Source organism: Dendrobates tinctorius, unplaced genomic scaffold (genome assembly GCF_039654945.1).
Source record: "Dendrobates tinctorius isolate UK_male_01 unplaced genomic scaffold, ASM3965494v1 ptg000019l, whole genome shotgun sequence".
In the NCBI taxonomy this organism is placed as follows: Eukaryota; Metazoa; Chordata; class Amphibia; order Anura; family Dendrobatidae; genus Dendrobates; species Dendrobates tinctorius.
Window position 1 is genome coordinate 51,278,428 of NW_027361687.1, and position 20,107 is coordinate 51,298,534.

General features: G+C 41.5%; 2 protein-coding genes across 3 annotated transcripts in view; one reads left to right on the forward strand and one right to left on the reverse strand.

Annotated features, from left to right (window-relative positions):
• The window catches only part of TNFAIP8L2 (TNF alpha induced protein 8 like 2), a 67,748-nt gene extending 55,229 nt beyond the window's left edge, over positions 1-12,519 (forward strand). For both annotated transcript variants that reach the window (XM_073567012.1, XM_073567011.1), the window contains exon 2: positions 10,264-12,519. In XM_073567012.1, the coding sequence (XP_073423113.1) occupies positions 10,267-10,827 (561 nt within the window). In that variant the 5' untranslated portion in view covers positions 10,264-10,266 and the 3' untranslated portion in view covers positions 10,828-12,519. The remainder of the gene's footprint in view (positions 1-10,263) is intronic.
• Positions 12,520-13,512: 993 nt separating this feature from the next.
• On the reverse strand, positions 13,513-20,098 carry LYSMD1 (LysM domain containing 1). The gene is made up of 3 exons (XM_073567010.1): positions 19,717-20,098; positions 18,297-18,595; positions 13,513-15,607 (listed from the first exon to the last, which is right to left on the reverse strand). Exons 1-3 carry the CDS (start codon positions 19,882-19,884, stop codon positions 15,439-15,441), a joined length of 636 nt encoding a protein of 211 aa, XP_073423111.1. The 5' UTR covers positions 19,885-20,098; the 3' UTR covers positions 13,513-15,438.
• Between the last annotated feature and the right edge of the window lie 9 nt (positions 20,099-20,107).

The following is a 20,107-nucleotide window of genomic DNA, read 5'->3' on the forward strand; positions in this document are numbered from 1 at the left end:
TCCTTGTACATAGCAGGCAGTATTATAGTTGTTATATTCTTGTACATAGGGAGCAGTATAATAGTAGTTATATACTTGTACATAGGGGCAGTATTATAGTAGTTATATTCTTGTACATAGGATCAGTATTACAGTAATTATATTCTTGTACATAGGGGGCAGTATTATAGTAGTTATATTGTACATAGGGGCAGTATTATAGTAGCTATATTCTTGTACATAGGGGAAGTATTACAGTAGTTATATTCTTGTACATAGGAGCAGTATTATAGTAGTTATATTCTTGTACATAGGGACAGTATTATAGTAGTTATATTCTTGTACATAGTAGCAGTATTATAGTAGTTAGATTCTTGTACATAGGAGCAGTATTATAGTAGTTATATTGTTGTACAAAGGGGTTAGTATTGTAGTAGTTATATTCATGTACATAGGGGGCAGTATTATAGTAGTTATATTCTTGTACATAGGAGCAGTGTTATAGTAGTTAAATTGTTGTACAAAGGGGTTAGTATTGAAACACAAAAAGAAAGCACAGAATAACAAATGTGCAATAATGCCCTGTAGTAAAAAATATGACAATAATCAGCAAGTGCTGGTAAAAAGATGACAACAAATACAGGGTATTTAGTCAATACGTTTTTTTTGCAAAAAAGTGTATACCAAGCCACTCCACCTCGTCAAGGTAACCCTTAATGGAGCAGTCCCTATCTAATGTATTTAAAACCTGAACATATGAACAGTGTCTAAATGAACAGGATTCAGACAGGCACTTCCTGGTATGGGCACGTGGTGTACGACGGAGCAGTATTATAGTGGTTATATTCTTGTACATAGGGGCAGTATTATAGTAGTTATATTCTTGTACATAGGGGAAGTATTATAGTAGTTATATTCTTGTTAATAGGTGCAGTATTACAGTAATTATATTCTTGTACATAGCAGCAGTATTATAGTAGTTAGATTCTTGTACAAAGGGGTTAGTATTGTAGTAGTTATATTCTTGTACATAGGGGGCAGTATTATAGTAGTTATATTGTACATAGGAGCAGTGTTATAGTAGTTATATTCTTGTACATAGGGGCAGTATTATATTAGTTATATTCTTGTACATAGGAGCAGTGTTATAGTAGTTATATTGTTGTACAAAGGGGTTAGTATTGAAACACAAAAAGAAAGCACAGAATAACAAATGTGCAAAAATACCCTGTAGTAAAAAATATGACAATAATCAGCAAGTGCTGGTAAAAAGATGACAACAAATACAGGGTATTTTGTGCAAAAAATTGTATACCAAGCCACTCCACCTTGTCAAGGTAACCCTTTAATGGAGCAGTCCCTATCTAATGTATTTAAAACCTGAACATATAAACAGTGTCTAAATGAACAGGATTCAGACAGGCGCTTCTTGGTATGAGCACGTGGTGTAAGACGGAGCAGTAATATAGTAGTTATATTCTTGTACATAGGGGCAGTATTATAGTAGTTATATTCTTGTACATAAGAGCAGTATTATAGTAGTTATATTCTTATACACAGGAGGCAGTATTATAGTAGTTATATTCTTGTACATAGGGGCAGTATTATAGTAGTTATATTCTTGTACATAGGGGACAGTATTATAGTAGTTATATTCTTGTACATAGGGGGCAGTATTATAGTAGTTATATTCTTGTACATAGGGGAAGTATTATAGTAGTTATATTCTTATTAATAGGCACAGTATTACAGTAATTCTATTCTTGTACATAGCAGCAGTATTATAGTAGTTCTTGTACGTAGGAGCAGTATTATAATAGTTATATTCTTGTACATAGGGGCAGTATTATAGTAGTTAGATTCTTGTACATAGGTGCAGTATTATAGCAGCTATATTCTTGTACATAGGGACAGTATTATAGTAGTTATATTCTTGTACATAGGAGTAGTATTATAGTAGTTATATTCTTCTACATAGGGGACAGTATTATAGTAGTTATATTCTTCTACATAGGGGACAGTATTATAGTAGTTATATTCTAGTACATAGGGGACAGTATTATAGTAGTTATATTCTTGTACATAGGAGCAGTATTATAGTAGTTATATTCTTGTACATAGGGGACAGTATTATAGTAGTTATATTCTTGTACATAGGGGAAGTATTATAGTAGTTATATTCTTGTACATAGGGGACAGTATTATAATAGTTATATTCTTGTACATAGGGGGCAGTATTATAGTAGTTATGTTCTTGTATATAAGGAGCAGTATTATAGTAGTTATATTCTCCTACATAGGGGACAGTATTATAGTAGTTATATTCTTGTACATAGGGGGCAGTATTATAGTACTTATATTCCTGTATATAGGAGCAGTATTATAGTAGTTATGTTCTTGTACATAGGAGCAGTATTATAGTAGTTATATTCTTGTACATAGGGGCAGTATTATAGTAGTTATATTCTTGTACATAGGGGCAGTATTATAGTAGTTATATTCTTGTACATAGGGACAGTATTATAGTAGTTATATTCTTGTACATAGGAGCAGTATTATAGTAGTTATATTCTTGTACATAGGAGCAGTATTATAGTAGTTATATTCTTGTACATAGGGGCAGTATTATAGTAGTTATATTCTTGTACATAGGGAGCAGTATTCTAGTAGTTATATTCCTGTACATAGGAGCTGTATTATAGTAGTTATATTCTTGTACATAGGAGCAGTATTATAGTAGTTATAATCTTGTACAAAGGGTCAGTATTATAGTAGTTATATTGTTGTACAAAGGGGTTAGTATTGTAGTAGTTATACTCTTGAATATCGTGGCATTACATTTTGCTTTACATCTCTTGAGCTGTAATCAGATAATTAATAAGACGTTCCATTATCTTGGTTTAATCGCGACTTTCTACTTGTTGTTATTTTTGGATGTTTATCTAGGTTTCAGCCTAATTCACATATCATATGACTCTTTCCCTATACGGAAGTGGTGACTTTCATGCAACTGATTCAGATTTCTATATACCGATAGCGCAGAGGATTAACTGTGACTGTCCCAATGAGCTGGAAACATTGCCTGGCTTTTTCAATAAGATCTTGTATAACAGAGATGAATCACTTGAATTTGATATTGCGCCTTTGTGAAAGGGGGTGATCTGATGTCATGTGAGATCATCTCTCAAAATGCAAAATCGCTACTCACTTAAGACAGCGATAGTGTGTATTAGTAGCCAGTATCCCAGGTAATCTCTAGTTCGTCTGGTGCCTGTTCATCTTCACTAGTGTATATGTATAATTTGGGAGAGGGGGAGTCACGTCAGCTTTCTCTTGTTTGCTATGCATGAATAAGAGGACCTCAGGTCCACCAGGAAAAATGGTTCCAATTGTTATAGACTCACCTGGTGAAGTGGATTCTTAGTCTTAGTTCTGAGAAGAATCAAGGACTGGAAGCAATGGTGCAGCAGAGCAGGTCTTGGCAGACAACACATGAATCATAAAAAAAAGGGCATCCAAGCATGCAAGACGGTAGAAAAAAAAGCGGAGCAGGTATCATAGATGGTGTGTGGACATACACAGAAACTGTGGCAGTACAAAAAACTGGTATGTTCTAGTTAATCCCAGGAAAGCAGTCTCATATCATCCAGCAGGCAATGGCCAATAGCAAAAATGTAGTAGAGAAGTAAATGCAGTTTGGTATCTTCTAGCAAGGCAATAGTTAATAGCAGCAATGTATGGAAACTGGAACTTGCAGCATGTAATGGTTATCTGCAGGAATGCAATGAAGTATAGATAATCTGGAGACTTGCTTGAAGAGATGTGTTACCTTGATTGCAGAGGCCAGGTTTGAACAGGATAGCTTCAAGAAGTTGGTAACTTGCGTGCTGGGGGGATTGGCTTGTATATCACCCAGTAAGCAGGACTGAACTTGGAAACAAGCTGATGGTGGCATGGAAGTCAGGAGAGCAGAGATGATGATGGACTCAAAGGTGGAGCTTAGCAGAATCAGACACCTACTCTTTAATTCCCAAGAACCTGGCTTGTGCCTGAACTAGCTTTAAAAGGCCTTTGGCTGATAATGTCAGAGGAGTTTACAGAGAACCAGGATGTGGAGGCTAATGAAGGAAGAAAGGTACAAAGCCACGACAGACGAGTAACGCCAATGTTCCAGAGGTTTGTCACTGTTTTAAATGAATTACTTTTTTGGTATGATTACAGAAGGGGATCAGATATTACATCTTACACCCCAAAAAATGTGTCAAGGCGGTGTGTTTTTGAGGACCACACCCATTTGGTTAAAAAAAAAAGACTAGATTTGTATACAGGGAAGAGAGGGTCATATAGCAGTAATGGAGAGTCACAGGAACTAAAGAAAAATATCCCGGGATTCAGGAAAACTGTGCCATTTAAAGCATGTGAAAAGATACAAATTTATGGGAAGTGACATTTTCTCTTTAAAAAAATTGTCATACTGATGGGTCATTGCACACTCGGTATCAAACCTCTAAATCATCAATTGTTATTGTAACCGCTAACAACCAAGGTATGGTCCTAAAGATTGCCTGCATGGATGCAACATACAGTTGTGGCCAAAAGTATTGACACCCCTGCAATTCTGTCAGATAATACTCAGTTTCTTCCTGAAAATGATTGCAAACACAAATTCTTTGCTATTATTATCTTCATTTAATTTGTCTTAAATGAAAAAACACAAAAGAGAATGAAGCAAAAAGCAAAACATTGATCATTTCACACAAAACTCCAAAAATGGGCCAGACAAAAGTATTGGCACCCTCAGCCTAATACTTGGTTGCACAACCTTTAGCCAAAATAACTGCGACCAACCGCTTCCGGTAACCATCAATGAGTTTCTTACAATGCTCTGCTGGAATTTTAGACCATTCTTCTTTGGCAAACTGCTCCAGGTCCCTGATATTTGAAGGATGCCTTCTCCAAACTGCCATTTTTAGATCTCTCCACAGGTGTTCTATGGGATTCAGGTCGACTCATTGCTGGCCACCTTAGAAGTCTCCAGTGCTTTCTCTCAAACCATTTTCTAGTGCTTTTTGAAGTGTGTTTTGGGTCATTGTCCTGCTGGAAGACCCATGACCTCTGAGGGAGACCCAGCTTTCTCACACTGGGCCCTACATTATGCTGCAAAATTTGTTGGTAGTCTTCAGACTTCATAATGCCATGCACACGGTCAAGCAGTCCAGTGCCAGAGGCAGCAAAGCAACCCCAAAACATCAGGGAACCTCCGCCATGTTTGACTGTAGGGACCGTGTTCTTTTCTTTGAATGCCTCTTTTTTTCTCCTGTAAACTCTATGTTGATGCCTTTGCCCACAAAGCTCTACTTTTGTCCTATCTGACTAGAGAACATTCTTCCAAAACGTTTTAGGCTTTTTCAGGTAAGTTTTGGCAAACTCCAGCCTGGCTTTTTTATGTCTCGGGGTAAGAAGTGGGGTCTTCCTGGGTCTCCTACCATACAGTCCCTTTTTATTCAGACGCCGACGGATAGTACTGGTTGACACCGTTGTACCCTCGGACTGCAGGGCAGCTTGAACTTGTTTGGATACTAGTCGAGGTTCTTTATCCAACATCCGCACAATCTTGCGTTGAAATCTCTTGTCAATTTTTCTTTTCCGTCCACATCTAGGAGGGTTAGCCACAGTGCCATGGGCTTTAAACTTCTTGATGACACTGCGCACGGTAGACACAGGAACATTCAGCTCTTTGGAGATGGACTTGTATCCTTGAGATTGCTCATGCTTCCTCACAATTTGGTTTCTCAAGTCCTCAGACAGTTCTTTGGTCTTCTTTCTTTTCTCCATGCTCAATGTGGTACACACAAGGACACAGGACAGAGGTTGAGTCAACTTTAATCCATGTCAACTGGCTGCAAGTGTGATTTAGTTATTGCCAACACCTGTTAGGTGCCACAGGTAAGTTACAGGTGCTGTTAATTACACAAATTAGAGAAGCATCACATGATTTTTCGAACAGTGCCAATACTTTTGTCCACCCTCTTTTTTATGTTTGGTGTGGAATTATATCCAATTTGGCTTTAGGACAATTCTTTTTGTGTTTTTTCATTTAAGACAAATTAAATGAAGATAATAATACCAAAGAATTTGTGTTTGCAATCATTTTCAGGAAGAAACTGAGTATTATCTGACAGAATTGCAGGGGTGTCAATACTTTTGGCCACAACTGTAGAGAGTAACACTGTTCATCCCGATCCTCCTGGTTCATGTACAGGACAAAACCAAGACAGAATGCAGAGAGTAAGATAAAAGATGACACAACTGTGCTATGTTATGCCATTCCAAGTGTGAGCAGAGCTCGGGGACAGTAATAGTGACTTGCTGTTCACAACCAAGAGGGAGTGATTTGTTATATTATCCCCGTGAGCTGGTTCATTTGTCTGTCTGGAATGTTTCCGTTTGTTCTGTCAGAGCATAAACAGGATTATTTCTTGAGGCTGAAAGCAAATATCATCCTGTGTTCCTAGGAGGGAGAGCGAATCAGCGGCACTAAACTTAAAGGGAACAAGTCCCTATAAAATCCTCTAGCACCATGTTATAAAGCAAAAGGAGCTGAGCAGATTGATATATAGTTTTGTGGACATTGATCCAATAGAACTTGTATTTTCATTCATTTCAATATCTGCGCATTCTGAGTCCAGTGGGCGGAGTCTTGTCAGGGAAGTGTCAGTCGCTGATTAGAGCTGCCCACTGGACTCCTAATCCTTAAGCTAGCAAGAATTAGAAAGTATAGAATACAAGTTCTACTGCGTCTTTCCCCACAGAACTATACATCAATCCGCTCGGCTTCTCCTGCTCTGTAACCCACTGCCCCTATGGAGGTCATCACTGGCAAACTACCTGAATGAAACCAAGGGCTACAATGCAGTTCAGAACTTTAGGAAAGCTGCATGAGCTGTCAGCGCAATCCTGCTGGTTGTCACCCAGCTTTTCTAGAGTTATGAATGGCAAATTTGGCTCGCTATATTGCATATTTTCTACTCAGGACTCCAGAAAAGCTGGGTGAGCGTCTAATCTCAGTCATATAATTAACCCTGCCTTAATGAAGTTCTGTAACTGTCCAGAAATGGACAGATTATCTTTTCAGGACTTTGGGAATGTGGGCCATGTTGGTTTTGACCATGCTGGCAGCAGTGGCGACACCACTGTATTGTTGTTCCAGACCGTAGGAAAGGTGGATGAGTTTGAAAACCAGCCGTATTTGTGTTCTAACCAGCTTTCCCAGAATTCTAAAGGACAAGTTTGTCCAGGTTTGGCTAACACCCCTTACAAGGATTGGTAAAGGGTCATACATTGACTTACAAAGTAGCCCATCTCCACTAGGTGGCTCTAGTGGGACAGCTTTCTTTCCAGGAGAGAGCTCATTTGCATTTGTTTCCCATAAGACTCCACACTCCGCCAGTCTTAGTCCTGGTTTTTCCCAAGTCACAAAATGACTCTTACAATCAGTTTTCTTTTGGTGCATAAGGGGTTAATTAGACAATTCGAAAAAAGAAATATATCTTGTTTTCTTTTTTTTGCTGCCCTGCAGAAGCTCCTCCGCAGACCATGTGACCCGCGGCAGGGGAGGGTCGGGAGGCGATTGTTACTGGTAACAAGTTGGTCTGGAAATCCGATACAAAGTGACAATGGACTTCTCCGCACACCTGACAACAATGAGCAGGCCTTTCTTTTTTTCGGGAGCTCCTGGTAAAGTGTCAGACATAATGGTTGCTTGTTTGCACAGCTCGTTCTGTTCTCATTAAACAGGAAATACTTCCTGCATCCTGCACGGCACGGCGAGGAGCGCTACTCATCCAAACGAGGAACTTCAGCCTCCGGCTACTTATATGCGAAGCTCCGGTAATGGAGACGCCTGAAAAAAAAGGTCACAGATTTTGATGCCGTTTTCAAAACAAACCTGTATGTGAATCGATAAAATTGTAAAGTATAAAAAAAGCAGAAAAGAATCTGGCGTATCAATTTCCAACGGCTGATCCTTTTGTTCCTTGTAAAATAAGACACCGCAAGAGAAGTCTGGTCAGAAAGAGCACAGGACCTCTTCGCGAAAGCAAGCGGTCATGTCTACGGTAGTCTCAAGAGCGATCGCTGGAGGCCGAATGATCATCCGACAGACATCTTATGTATGGGGTGCTTAAGGGACACCAAATCCAAGGCTCTGTTTCTACAGAGCCGACCCCTCTAGGCCTTCATCGGAGAACAATCACAAAACCCCCAAGAATCAATGGCTTTTGAAAAGTTGAAAACTTCATGTCGTTTTTCCTGGGAATGTGAGTTAAAACTGCAGCTACTAAGTAACGAAATCTGGAAAGAGACGTCCAACTAATTGATGCCACAGTTTAACCGACTAAACAAAGAGATTGACGTTTTCAATAATCAAAGATGCTTTTATTGAAGTTGAAACCAAGAAGGTAAAAAGTGACTTGACCATATGGAGACCACTGCTAGTATACACCACTAGGATGAGGTCTTCGTGGGGGACCTGTGGCATTGTGGTTCTACAATAAAAAGTAAAAATAATCAGGCAAATTGGGTTTCTTCTCTCAGCATAACATACATGTCTACAAAGTTGTTGTCATGCCGTCTTCATGTGCAATATTCTAAGTCCAACATTGTATTACCTTTGGAAATCACTCAATGTTTTTCTAGGCTGAGGTTTTATGCAGGACCATATTTATGTCCGGAGAGTAAGAAGTTGACAGGTCAATCAGGAAGCGCCTTCAATTTTTTTCACTAACCAGGCACAGTACCTTCAGAAACTTGTAGCCTGGGCGTCTGTCTGATAAGGGTGGGAAACTGGATTTAAATCTGACCAGGGTTTTTTTAATCATATTTTTGATTGCTTCCATTCAGAAGCCAAAAATATATTGGCAGCCTGTCTCTACATATATTTTATTACATCCAGATATTAACCACAGAAATGTTTTTAATTATCTTCAGCTTAGAGGAATGCAATTATGACTCGTAGTATCCTACTTGGAGCTTCAGACTGAGTTCTTGAATGAGCCAAATGATTAGGAAACATCTCAACGTTATGACCTTAATTAGTCTTGAATATTCAGCTTTTGGCACTTAGAAGCACAGAGAAACTGGTGTATTCTGTAGTTATCGCCTTGGCTTTTTTTTTTGTCCAAGGTGGAGAATATGGTTAGATATTGGAAGTTGGTAACTCATATTGACTTTTGGATATGGTTATCTTCTCTGAACAAATGGCCTAAAGACATCCAGCCAAAGATCTAAGGGCCCCGTCACACATTGCGACTCACCAGCGATCCCGACAACGATATCAACGTGTCAGGATCGCTGGCGAGTCGCTACATGGTCGCTGGTGAGCTGTCAAACAGACAGCTTCACCAGCGATCAGGACCAGCAACACCAAGCGCACGGCGTCGCTGTGTACTTTAGTTACCAGCGCGCTGATGCAGGGAGCTGGTAACTAAGGTACACATCGGGTTTCTAAGGGACGTGCGTCAATTAGAAACCCGATGTGTACCTTAGTTACCAGCTCCCTGCATCAGCGCGCTGGTAACTAAGGTACACATCGGGTTTCTAAGCACAGCGCCGTGCTTAAAAACCCTGCATTTAACTTAGTTACCAGCTGATCGCTGGGCAGGGCAGGGCAGGGGGGCCGGTCGCTGATAGATGTCACACACAGCGATCTCGCTGGTGAGATCGCTGTTACGTCACAAAACTTGTGACTCAGCAGCGATCTCGCTAGCGAGATCGCTATGTGTGACGGGGCCTTAAGTGTCTTGCCAATTAATGAACCTTGTATACATGACACAATCTGTGAGGGTTTACAGATGGTCTCTCCTACTGTATATCTTTTAGGGTAGCAGATCAGTTCAAGAATTTATTTTTTTTCAGTTTACATCCCTTGTGTACATAGTCATAAAGTAGTCCCCTCTAGGAGCAAAAGGTTAATTTTACAAGGCGAAACCGAAACATATACTACCTTTATGGGATTCTCAGGTGAAAATTAGACTATCTTTACAGGGTCCATTATCATCAATATTTCTTTGTTTTGAGGATAACCAAGTCGTTTTTTTTTACTGGACTCCAAAAAGTTCTTAGTGACCTTATTGCATCTGAGAATTTGTTAAGAAACTTTGAGTACTGACTACTCTTGATGTGCTCCTCATGGTACCAAAAGGTCTCTAACATCATAATTGACTTGTAAAAGTTATATTTTTATCAATATAATTCATCTGTTTCTTCTTGTACTTCTCATTGCAGACTATGGAGACATTCAGTTCCAAAGATCTTGCCCTCCAGGCACAAAAGAAAATCTTGAGTCGCATGGCCAGTAAATCCATGGTGAACATGTTCATCGATGAAACAAGTGGTGAAGTCTTGGATGAACTTTACAGAGTGTCTAAAGAGTACACGAAAAACAAAGCAGAGTCTCAAAAAGTCATCAAAAACTTGATCAAGATTGCGGTAAAAATCGGTGTTTTGTATCGTCACAATCGTTTTAGCCCGGAAGAACTGGTCTTAGCTCAAGATTTCAAAAACAAGTTACACAATGGAGCAATGACGGCCATTAGCTTCTACGAAGTAGAATTTACTTATGAGAAGGAGGTTCTGCCAGGAATCCTCACAGAATGCAAAAACTTGCTCCTTCGCCTCGTGGACAAGCACCTTACTCCTAAGTCCCATGGTCGCATCCAGCATGTATTCAACCACTTCGCAAATAAGGAAATGCTCAGTGAACTTTATGACCCCAATGGGTCTATGAAGCCCCATTTACAGAAAATTTGTCAGGGAATGAACAAATTGATTGATGATGGGAAACTGTGAGAGACATTGGACTCAAAAATGGAAATTGCGCAAAATGATGGACTTAACTTGGAGAATAAAGACCAGGACTTTACTACCTGCGAGGGTAATTAACCTTGAGAACAGAGAACTGGTGTTTATGATACGAATGAAAAGGTTCCCATGTGTCATCAATGGGATATCCAAACTTAAAGACAAGTAAGCAATGGACACATTTGTGTTTTCCTGCATAAACTAGATGTTCTAAAAACTTGGTCTTCAAGATGTGAAAGGATAGACTCTTTTTCATCTTTTCTCAGTCCAAAGATGTTGATTAGTTTTGAAGAACTCCATCATGGACCAAAGAGTTCTCTTGGTGATGATTTGTGGTCTCTTGTTGAGGTGATTTATGCCACAAGTTCAGAGAGCCATTCCACCTACAACTTGTACGTTGGTCTACACCTCAGCGTTTACACGATACAAACCTGCCTGGAGAATATATCTGTGATGCATGTTCCGTGACTTTAAAGTATTTTGGTACACATAGGGCATATTGGTTATTATGTGTCTTACAGAACACAAAATTGTGAAATTCTTTTCGATTTGATGTTTGAGATGATGGCAGGGTCCATAATCACTAATCTGGTGCTTCATGGTTGTCCCTGCTATTGAATGATGTGTATATTTAATCAGGAAAGTTAAGGTATTTCAATAGGTCGACTATTGATGCTGTCTTCTTGCAGAACAAAGTAATGTTTACAGCCTTTTGCTCGGGAACATAAGCAGAATTAAATGAATGAAACACCCAACTTTAAGGGACCTTACAAATTGAGCAACTTCGAAAACAAGAAACCCACTGCTTCCTTTCACAAAGATAAAAGTTGTTTCGGTTCCGAATTTTCAAAAAAAAAAAAAAAAACACAAAATAGCCACAAAGGTTCAAAAATGCTGATTCTCTGGTGGCTTCTACCGGTCTTTGTTTACACGATGCCACCACCTGACAGCTACAGTCAGTCCCTGGTATCAGCAATCACATGCCTTACTACTGGCATCATGGCTCAGTGTTGAGGGTTGATACCATTGATGCTGTATGTGAGCTCCAAGACTGGCTGCAGTTTGTCAAGACCGGTAGAGACCCCTGGAGCTACAGCTGTCTCCATTGCAACAACCGTCTATGTACTTTATAGGTACATAAAAAAAAAAAAATCTGTGAAAACCTTCAAGTCTTTTTCTCCTTATTCCCATAATCTATATAAACATATTTTATTCTAAAAGTCTATAGTGAAATCTGCTAAGATGTCAATCCTAAGAATGATCAAAATGCCGGAATGAATACTTTTTTGTTTCTTTTTTAACTTGCAACTTGACAATGTGGATTTCAACAAAAAACATTTCCTCAGTTACATACAGTTTTATTTCTTGAATAAATGAATTGTGGTAACAGATTGTTTTATAATTCTTTTTACTATACTACATTCACTGTAGAGCTGAACTTTTGATACTGTCTGCATACTACACTTTTGTCTTTTTTGTTTGTATATTTTTCATATTGAAAACATACTCAATCATTCAATTTTCTGGGCTAAGAAAGCGCAAAAACTAACAATGTTCTGAGAGGTAAAGGGTTAATAATGTAACGCATTTGCACAATTTCCCTTTCTCGTGATCTGAACCTTCCTCCTCCTCAGACGTCTAGAATAACGACTGTAAATAAAGCTTTGTCACCATTCTCTAGGGCGAGGTGTGGCAGTTTGTCCTCAATGTTATGAAGCATTTTTTTGCGTCTTCTCGGCCTTTAATATGAAAGGAAGAAGAAAGGAAGGTGATAAAAGAGTCGGGGGATTACTGAGAAGTCGTCCATCGCCGCGACACGGCTCGTGTTACCGCCATTATTCAGACTACTTAACAAATAAAGTTGATTCAAAATAGCAGTGACACATGCACCCGACTGTCCATATGATGCAAAGCGTAAATCACAGACTAACCCCCCCACAGACCTGCCGTATGCTGGGAACACCCCACAGACCTGCCGTTGTTGGGAACACCCTACCAGACCTACCATATTTCGGGAACACCCCACAGACCTGCTGTATACCAGAATTACCCTACCAGATCTGCCGTATACCGGGATCACCCTACAAGACCTGTCGTATATCTGGAGAACCCCACAAGACCTGCCGAATACTGGGAACACCCCACAAGCTCCGGCATATACCAAGAAAACCCCACAAGCTCCGCCATATACCGGGAACACACCACAATCTCCGCCGTTTACCGGGAACACACCACAAGCTCTGGCGTATACCGGGAACACACCACAAGCTCTGCCGTATACTGGGAACACATAACAAGCTCCGCCATATACCGGGAACACACCACAAGCTCTGCCGTATACTGGGAACACATAACAAGCTCCGCCATATACCGGGAACACCCCACAAGACCTGTCGAATACTGACAACACCCCACAAGCTCCGCCGTATACAGAGAACACCCCACAAGACCAGCTGTATACCGGGAACACCCCAAAAGCTCCGCCGTGTCAGAGAGAACCCCACAAGACCCGCTGTATACCGGAACACCGCACCGATTCAAAGTCACTCGGATCCCTCCACTTGCTCATTCTTCCTGCTTCCAACACATCAGGTTGTAGCTGATCAGCGCATATAGTACAAAATTCTCATTTTACCCATCCCCCAAAAATACCACGTCAGAACTAAATAGGAATTTAATAAACAAATTAAACTTTTTTTTTATTACTTTTGACCAACATTTGACAGAATAATACTAAAAATAATAAATTATTTTATACAAAATTTCTACAAAACATACAGATCATCTGAAAAGAAGCCGCGCATCCATAGTTCTTCGCACTGATTATATCAGAAAAGGTGCAAACTGTTCGGTCATACCCACAGCGCCACACGAGGGCCACCAGCATATAACACACTTACTTGGTCCTATGTATCAGATTATGCCCTCAAAAATACAAACAAAAAGTAAAAAATATTTTGACTCAGAGTCGTTAAAGCCTTAAAACATTACAAATCATCCTCACTTGTCTATTAATGGGAACTAACATTATTGCAGGGTTACAGAACAGTGCCACTCTGGCCCACAGGTTGTGAATGGTACTGCAACTCAGCCTTTTCCTCTTTAATGGAGCTGTACTGCAATTCCAGGCACAACCTGTAGGCAGGTGGTGGCGCCATTTCTGGTAGTAAGCAGCCATGCTTTTCTAACCCTTTAAGTAAGTATTTAGTTAAATAACTAGGTCAGGGAAAGCTGGATGACGACCCTGGAGAAGTTATAATGTAAGATCTCAGATATCAACCAGGGATCAAAGATCGTCACCTGTCACGGATAAATGACCAGGACTTTAACCCCCTTTTACGGCTCCTTGGAGAGGTAGTGGGAAAAAAAACCTTGAATTGTCCACAGATTCCTGTATGACCAGTCTGGACCAATATTAATAGCTAGAGTGTAATCAATATCCATCAACGTCCATCTCTATGAAATGTAAATTAAAAAAATGAATAAATAAATTAAAAAATAAAATAAAATCAACCTTTACGGCAGAAATTACGCTTTACAGAAATTGATTCACAGCAGTGCAGAAAAGCAATTACATCAAAATATAGCTAAATGGCATAAAAATGGGTAATAGGCACAAAGACACAAAGTTATTGCAGTTACCAGAGTAGCGTTAGACATTTTGTAGAACACTGGCGCCCCCATCTGGTGAAATGGTGACTAGAAGAGCATTATATGTGTAAAATAGAAACATGTCCAAATGTTGCCCAGAAGTAATTTATAGCCACATTTGTAAAATCCAACATAAAGAAGTAGAGTGAGATGCACAGTGCCAAGAGGCGGCCTGGTTGGAGTAAAGCAGGTCCTTTTCTGGCTCAAGGTGCACAGGACCGTGAGCCCAACCTGATCACCTACCGTTGGTGCCCGATCCCAAGAGATTTGTAGCTGGATGGACGCCAGACTCTACAACTCACCTCCATGTCAATTTATGTGGTTCCGAATTAAGATGTCCTGCATGGATGAGGTATTCAGGGGTGCATATACTTTTGCCATCAAGGGCGTGTGTGAGTGTGGAGGGCCTGTTACACACAGATAGAGGAGGTCTAGTATTACATGTGCATAGGATTTCTAAATTTATAGACCATGAGATTGAAAAGAAACAAAAAAAGAGCTAAAATAAAATACTTATTTCAATTTGTTCAAAAGCACTAAAAGTAAAAAAGACAAATAAAAGAAATAAAAAGAAGTAAAACAAAAAGGACTAAAATAAAGACAAGCGCAAGAAAGAAACAAATAAAAAAACAAAAAAATACAATACAATTAGAAAAAACAGTAAAAGAAAAGTAAAATATTCTACATTAAAAAAGAAAAAAGAACTAAAAAAAAAAAAATATATATATATATATATATATATATATATAAGAACTAAAATAGAAACAAATAAATGAAATAAAAAAAAACTCAGGAACTGAGGTTAATAACGCTAAACGTCGCCGGACACCTCTCACATCGAGAATTGGGAAATTTCAGGGTCCAAAATTAAATTTTAAAATAATTGACTTTTTTTTTTTTTAAATAAAAACATAAACAATAATCAAGTTAAAAAATCATAAAATAAAGTTAGAGTTTAAACATCTCATCTTCACGGTCTCGGAGGGTAGACGTCCGCGTGGTAACGGTGAGAGGGACCGGCCCAAGCAGGGAACGCTGGGCAGTTGGCGGAGAGGCTTCCACTCTGGTGCCTTGGTAGCCGGTGACTGCTCCGGGGGCTAACTCCTCCTCTTTGGCTCTGAAAGTATGAAATATAGGTAAGAAGTTGTCGTCTTCTATCGCACATGACCGCTGCAGCCGATCACTAGGCTCTGTGGTCACTTGGCGTATCAGCTGAGGCCAGTGATTGTCTGCAGCGGACATATGAAGAGATAGTGAGGGGCTATATAGATTTTGAAAGTTTTCCCACCTACAAAGAGTGGAGAGGTCTGTAATTGTCATCATAGGTACATTTCACCTGTGAGAGACAGAATCTAAAACTAAAATCTAGAAAATCACATTTTATGATTGTTACGTAATTAAATTGGATTTTATTGCATGAAATAAGTATTTGATCACCGACCAGCCATCAAGAATTCTGGCTCTCGCAGACCTGTTAATTTTTCTGTAAGAAGCCCTCCTACTCTGCACTCATTACTTGTATTAATTGCAGCTGATGGAACTCATTACCTGTATAAAAGACACCTGTCCCACACTCAAACACACTCCAACCTCTCCACCATGGCCAAGACCAAAGAGCTGTCTGAGGACATCGAGGACAAAATTGTGGACCTGCCCAAGGCTGGGATGAGCTACAGGACTATAGGCAAGCAGCTTGGTGAGAAGGCAACAACTGTTGGCACAGTTATCAGAAAATGTAAGAAATACAAGATGACTGTCAATCTAACTAATCTTCCTCAGATTGGGGCTCCATGCAAGATCTTGCCTCGTAGGGTAAGGCCGAGGTCACACTAACCAACGGTCAGTAGTTTACATACGTAATACGGATGAATGGCCCCTAAACAGTGCTCCGTATGTCATCCGTAATCAAGGTGTGGTCACGTATTTTGCGCATGTCCGTATGTAATCCGTATGGCGAGATTTTCTCGCAGGCTTGCAAAATGGACATATAATGGAGCCCTATGGCAGGGTTTCTAACAGAAACCAAAGAATAGATATATACTCATAGAATGCATATATATATATATATTCTATGTGTCTATATCTATTCTTTCGTTTCTTTATTAAACCTGTCAGTGTGAGTTTACCATATAGCGCACTGAATTGCCGGCTTTGCTAAAGGACACCGGTGCGTATTTCTCGCAGGTCACGTGTGGTCCGTGTGTAATCCGTATTTTTTGCGCACCCATAGACTTGCATTGGCGTATTACGGCCGTAGTACGCTGACAATCGCAGCATGCTGCCATTGGCACGGAGCGTAGAATACGGATGAGAAATATACGGCTGGTGCGAGGGACCCCATAGAGAATCATTGGTCCGTGTCTAATGCGGGCTTTTAGCGCCTCTCACTCGGCCGTATTCCTCGCCAGTGTGACCCCAGCCTTAGGATGATTCTGAGAAAGGTCAAGAATCAGCTTAGAACTACACGGGATGGGAGGACATGGTCAGTGACCCGAAGAGAGATGGGACCACAGTCTCAAACATTACCGTTAGTAAAACACTGTGCCGTCATTTATTAACTTCTTGCAGGGCAGGCAAGGTCCCCCTGCTCACGCCAGAACATGTCCAGGCACGTTTGAAGTTCGCCAATGACCATCTGGATGATCCAGAGGAGGCATGGGAGAAGGTCATCTGATCAGATGAGACCAAAATAGAACTTTTTGGTATCAACTGCACTCCTTGGAGGAAGGATGAGTACAACTCCAAGAACACCGTCCCATCTGTGAAGCATGGTGGGGGAAACATCACACTTTGGGGGTGCTTTTCTGCAAAGGAGACAGGACAAATGCATCGTATTGAAGGGAGGATGTACGGGGTCATGTATTGCGAGATTTTGGCCACCAACCTCCTTCCCTCAGTAAGAGCACTGAAGATGGGTTGTGGCTGGGTCTTCCAGCATGACAATGACCCGAAACACACAGCCGGGGCAACTAAGGAGTGCCTCCGTAAGAAGCATTTCTAGCTTACACAGTCTCCAGACCTGAACCCAAAAGAAAATCTTTGGAGGGAGCAGAAACTCAATGTTTCCCAGCGACAGCCCCGAAACCTGAAGATCTGGAGAAGATCTGTATGGAGGAGTGGGCAATGATCCCTGCTGCAGTGTGTGCACACTCGGTCAAGATCTACAGGAAACGTCTGACCTCTGTAACTGCAAACAAAGGTTTCTGTACCAAATATGAAGTTCTGTTTTTCTGTTATATCAATCACTTATTTAATGTAATAAAATGCTCATTAATTCTTTAAAAAATGATACAATCTGATTTTCTAGTTTTTATTTTTAGATTCTGTCTCTCCCAGGTGAAGTGTACCTACGCTAACAATTACAGACCTCTCCATTCTTTGTAGGTGGGAAAACTTGCAAAATCGGCAGTGTAGCAAATCCTTATTTTCCCCACTGTAAGTGACTTTTCTGATTTTATGTCATTTCTTCCTTTTTGTTGCAACACTGGAAATCCCCTTCAGGGACTAAGGATTTTTTGTTTGTTTGTTTCACTTCTACTTTTTTTAAGGCCACAACTTTGTAATTCTTCGTTGGACGGCAATTTCTCCTTTCATTTCCACGTAACGTGATCACTTTATTACACAGGTCAGACTACCGATAATCTGGGAATTGTTTTGTGTAACCCTTTAGGTGCCGTGCTCAGCACTGACTGCAGCGTCTAGGATGCGAGTTATGTCCGATCATGGCTGTGTGTCGGCTTCATAACACCCCTGGTACTCGGTGTGATGGTGTGGGGCATCCATGACTGTGGTGTATCGATACTTACACCTCCCGCATCTTCTTGACGACCGCCCTCTTGGAGACGCGGATCCTGGTGTCCAGCTTGGTCATGAATTCGCTGGTGGAGACCTCGTCCTTTCTGGCGTCCAGGGACATACTGCGCTGAGGGCGGCTCTCCGTCCCCTCCTTCCCTGCGCCGTTGCCCCCCACCGCCCCTGAATCCCCTGTCGGATGCGCCCCGTTGATCAGCTCCGGTTGCTCCATCAGGATGGGGATGCTGAGGTATTTCTTAAGGAAGATGGAGTCGTTGGTGTAGAGCCGGTTCGCTCTCTTGATCTGCTCCATCTGCGGAGAAAGAGACAAATCCGATTAGAGGAGGAATCTCAGTGTGACCGGCTCTGGGTCGCCCTCGATCCCAGCCCTCTTTCCACACTAGTGACCACCCAGGGGGACCTCTGATCCTGGACCCCCTTAGCTGCTGTACTCTAACTTTACTGCAGTATTTACATGGTTAAACAAAAGCAAGGAGTTTCCCCCGTGCATCCATCATCCTCATAGCACCTGCGGAGGCTTATAACTCACATGTGGCTCATTGGGCATGCTGGGACTTGTAGTAGGACGGCAACTGGGAAGCAATCAGCAGCCAAATTGACTTCTAGGTCAAGCTGGGAGTAGTAGTCCCATAACAACCACGAGCCGCCTGAACATCAGGAGTTACAGTTCCACAACAACATGCTGGGAGTTATAGTGCAACAGCAAGCAGAGGATTTAGAGGCTGCGTTTACGTAAGCCACTATCGAGCCTACTTATGGACATGCTCGGAGATATAGTTCCACAATGACGCCCAGTGCAGACATACATGAACGCAATCAATGTTCCATTAGACATGCTGGGAGTTACAGTACCACAGCAGCCAGCAAAGTAGGAGCCTGTTGGTAAGTAAGGAGCTTCTGACCCTACAGGCAGTGTTGTGGCCATGCTGGGAGTTAGGGTGTGCGCACGCGCTGCGGATTCTGCTGCGGATCCGCAGTGGATTTGGCCGCTGCGGTGTACAGTACCGTTATTCCCTATGGGAAATGGAAAACGCTGTGTAGACGGTGCGGAATTTTCCGCGCGGATTATCTGCGGTTTCTAAACTGCAGAAAGAATTGACATGTCAATTATTTCTGCAGAATCCGCAGCGGTTTCCTATCTCCACCATTGTGGAGATGATAAACCGCAGAGCCAAACCGCGGATTTATCTGCGGATTTTGCAGAATCCGCAGCGTGTGCACACACCCTTATAGTTCCACAATGACGCAGTGAAGACATACATGAACCCAATCAATGTTCCATTGGACATGCTGGGAGTTGCAGTACCACAGCAGCCAGCGCAGAAGAAGCCTGTTGGTAAGTAAGGAGCTTCTGACCCTACAGGCAGTGTCATGGGCATGCTGGGAGTTATAGTTTGCCATGCAGAGACTCACCGTGACCCCATACTTCAGCGCCAGCCCCGGCAGCGTGTCCCCTGACTGCACCAGATGTTCCAGCTTCCTCAACCGGGCCGGGGAGTAGGAGGACTGGACCAGACTGCCATAGGAGCGCGTCCTGGCACCCCGCAGCAGCCCCGAGTCCCCTTCTTCCCTGGAGGCCATGCTTCCTGCAGCACAATGAGGCTCCTTGTCACTGTCACATGATGGGAGAAAACAAGAAGAGAATTCAATTACAAGAGTGGAACTAGGAGTGCAGCTATGATCACATGACCCACCGCAGCAGCGGGTCCATTGCAAAAGCCCCTTCTAGTGCTGGGAATAGTTAGCAGCAGCTGGCCAGAGGTGACAGCCGCGAAGCATCCTGGGAAGTGTAGTCCCAAGCACA

Bases quoted from the DNA above. Each gene is read 5' to 3' on its own strand.
- LYSMD1 (XM_073567010.1), bottom strand. From the start codon at position 19,884: ATGGCCTCCAGGGAAGAAGGGGACTCGGGGCTGCTGCGGGGTGCCAGG. The intron at 18,596-19,716 runs GTGAGTCTCTGC...CTTTCTCCGCAG, and splicing joins CGCTGAAGTATGGGGTCACG to ATGGAGCAGATCAAGAGAGC. The intron at 15,608-18,296 runs GTAAGTATCGAT...TCATACTTTCAG, and splicing joins GTCAAGAAGATGCGGGAGGT to AGCCAAAGAGGAGGAGTTAG.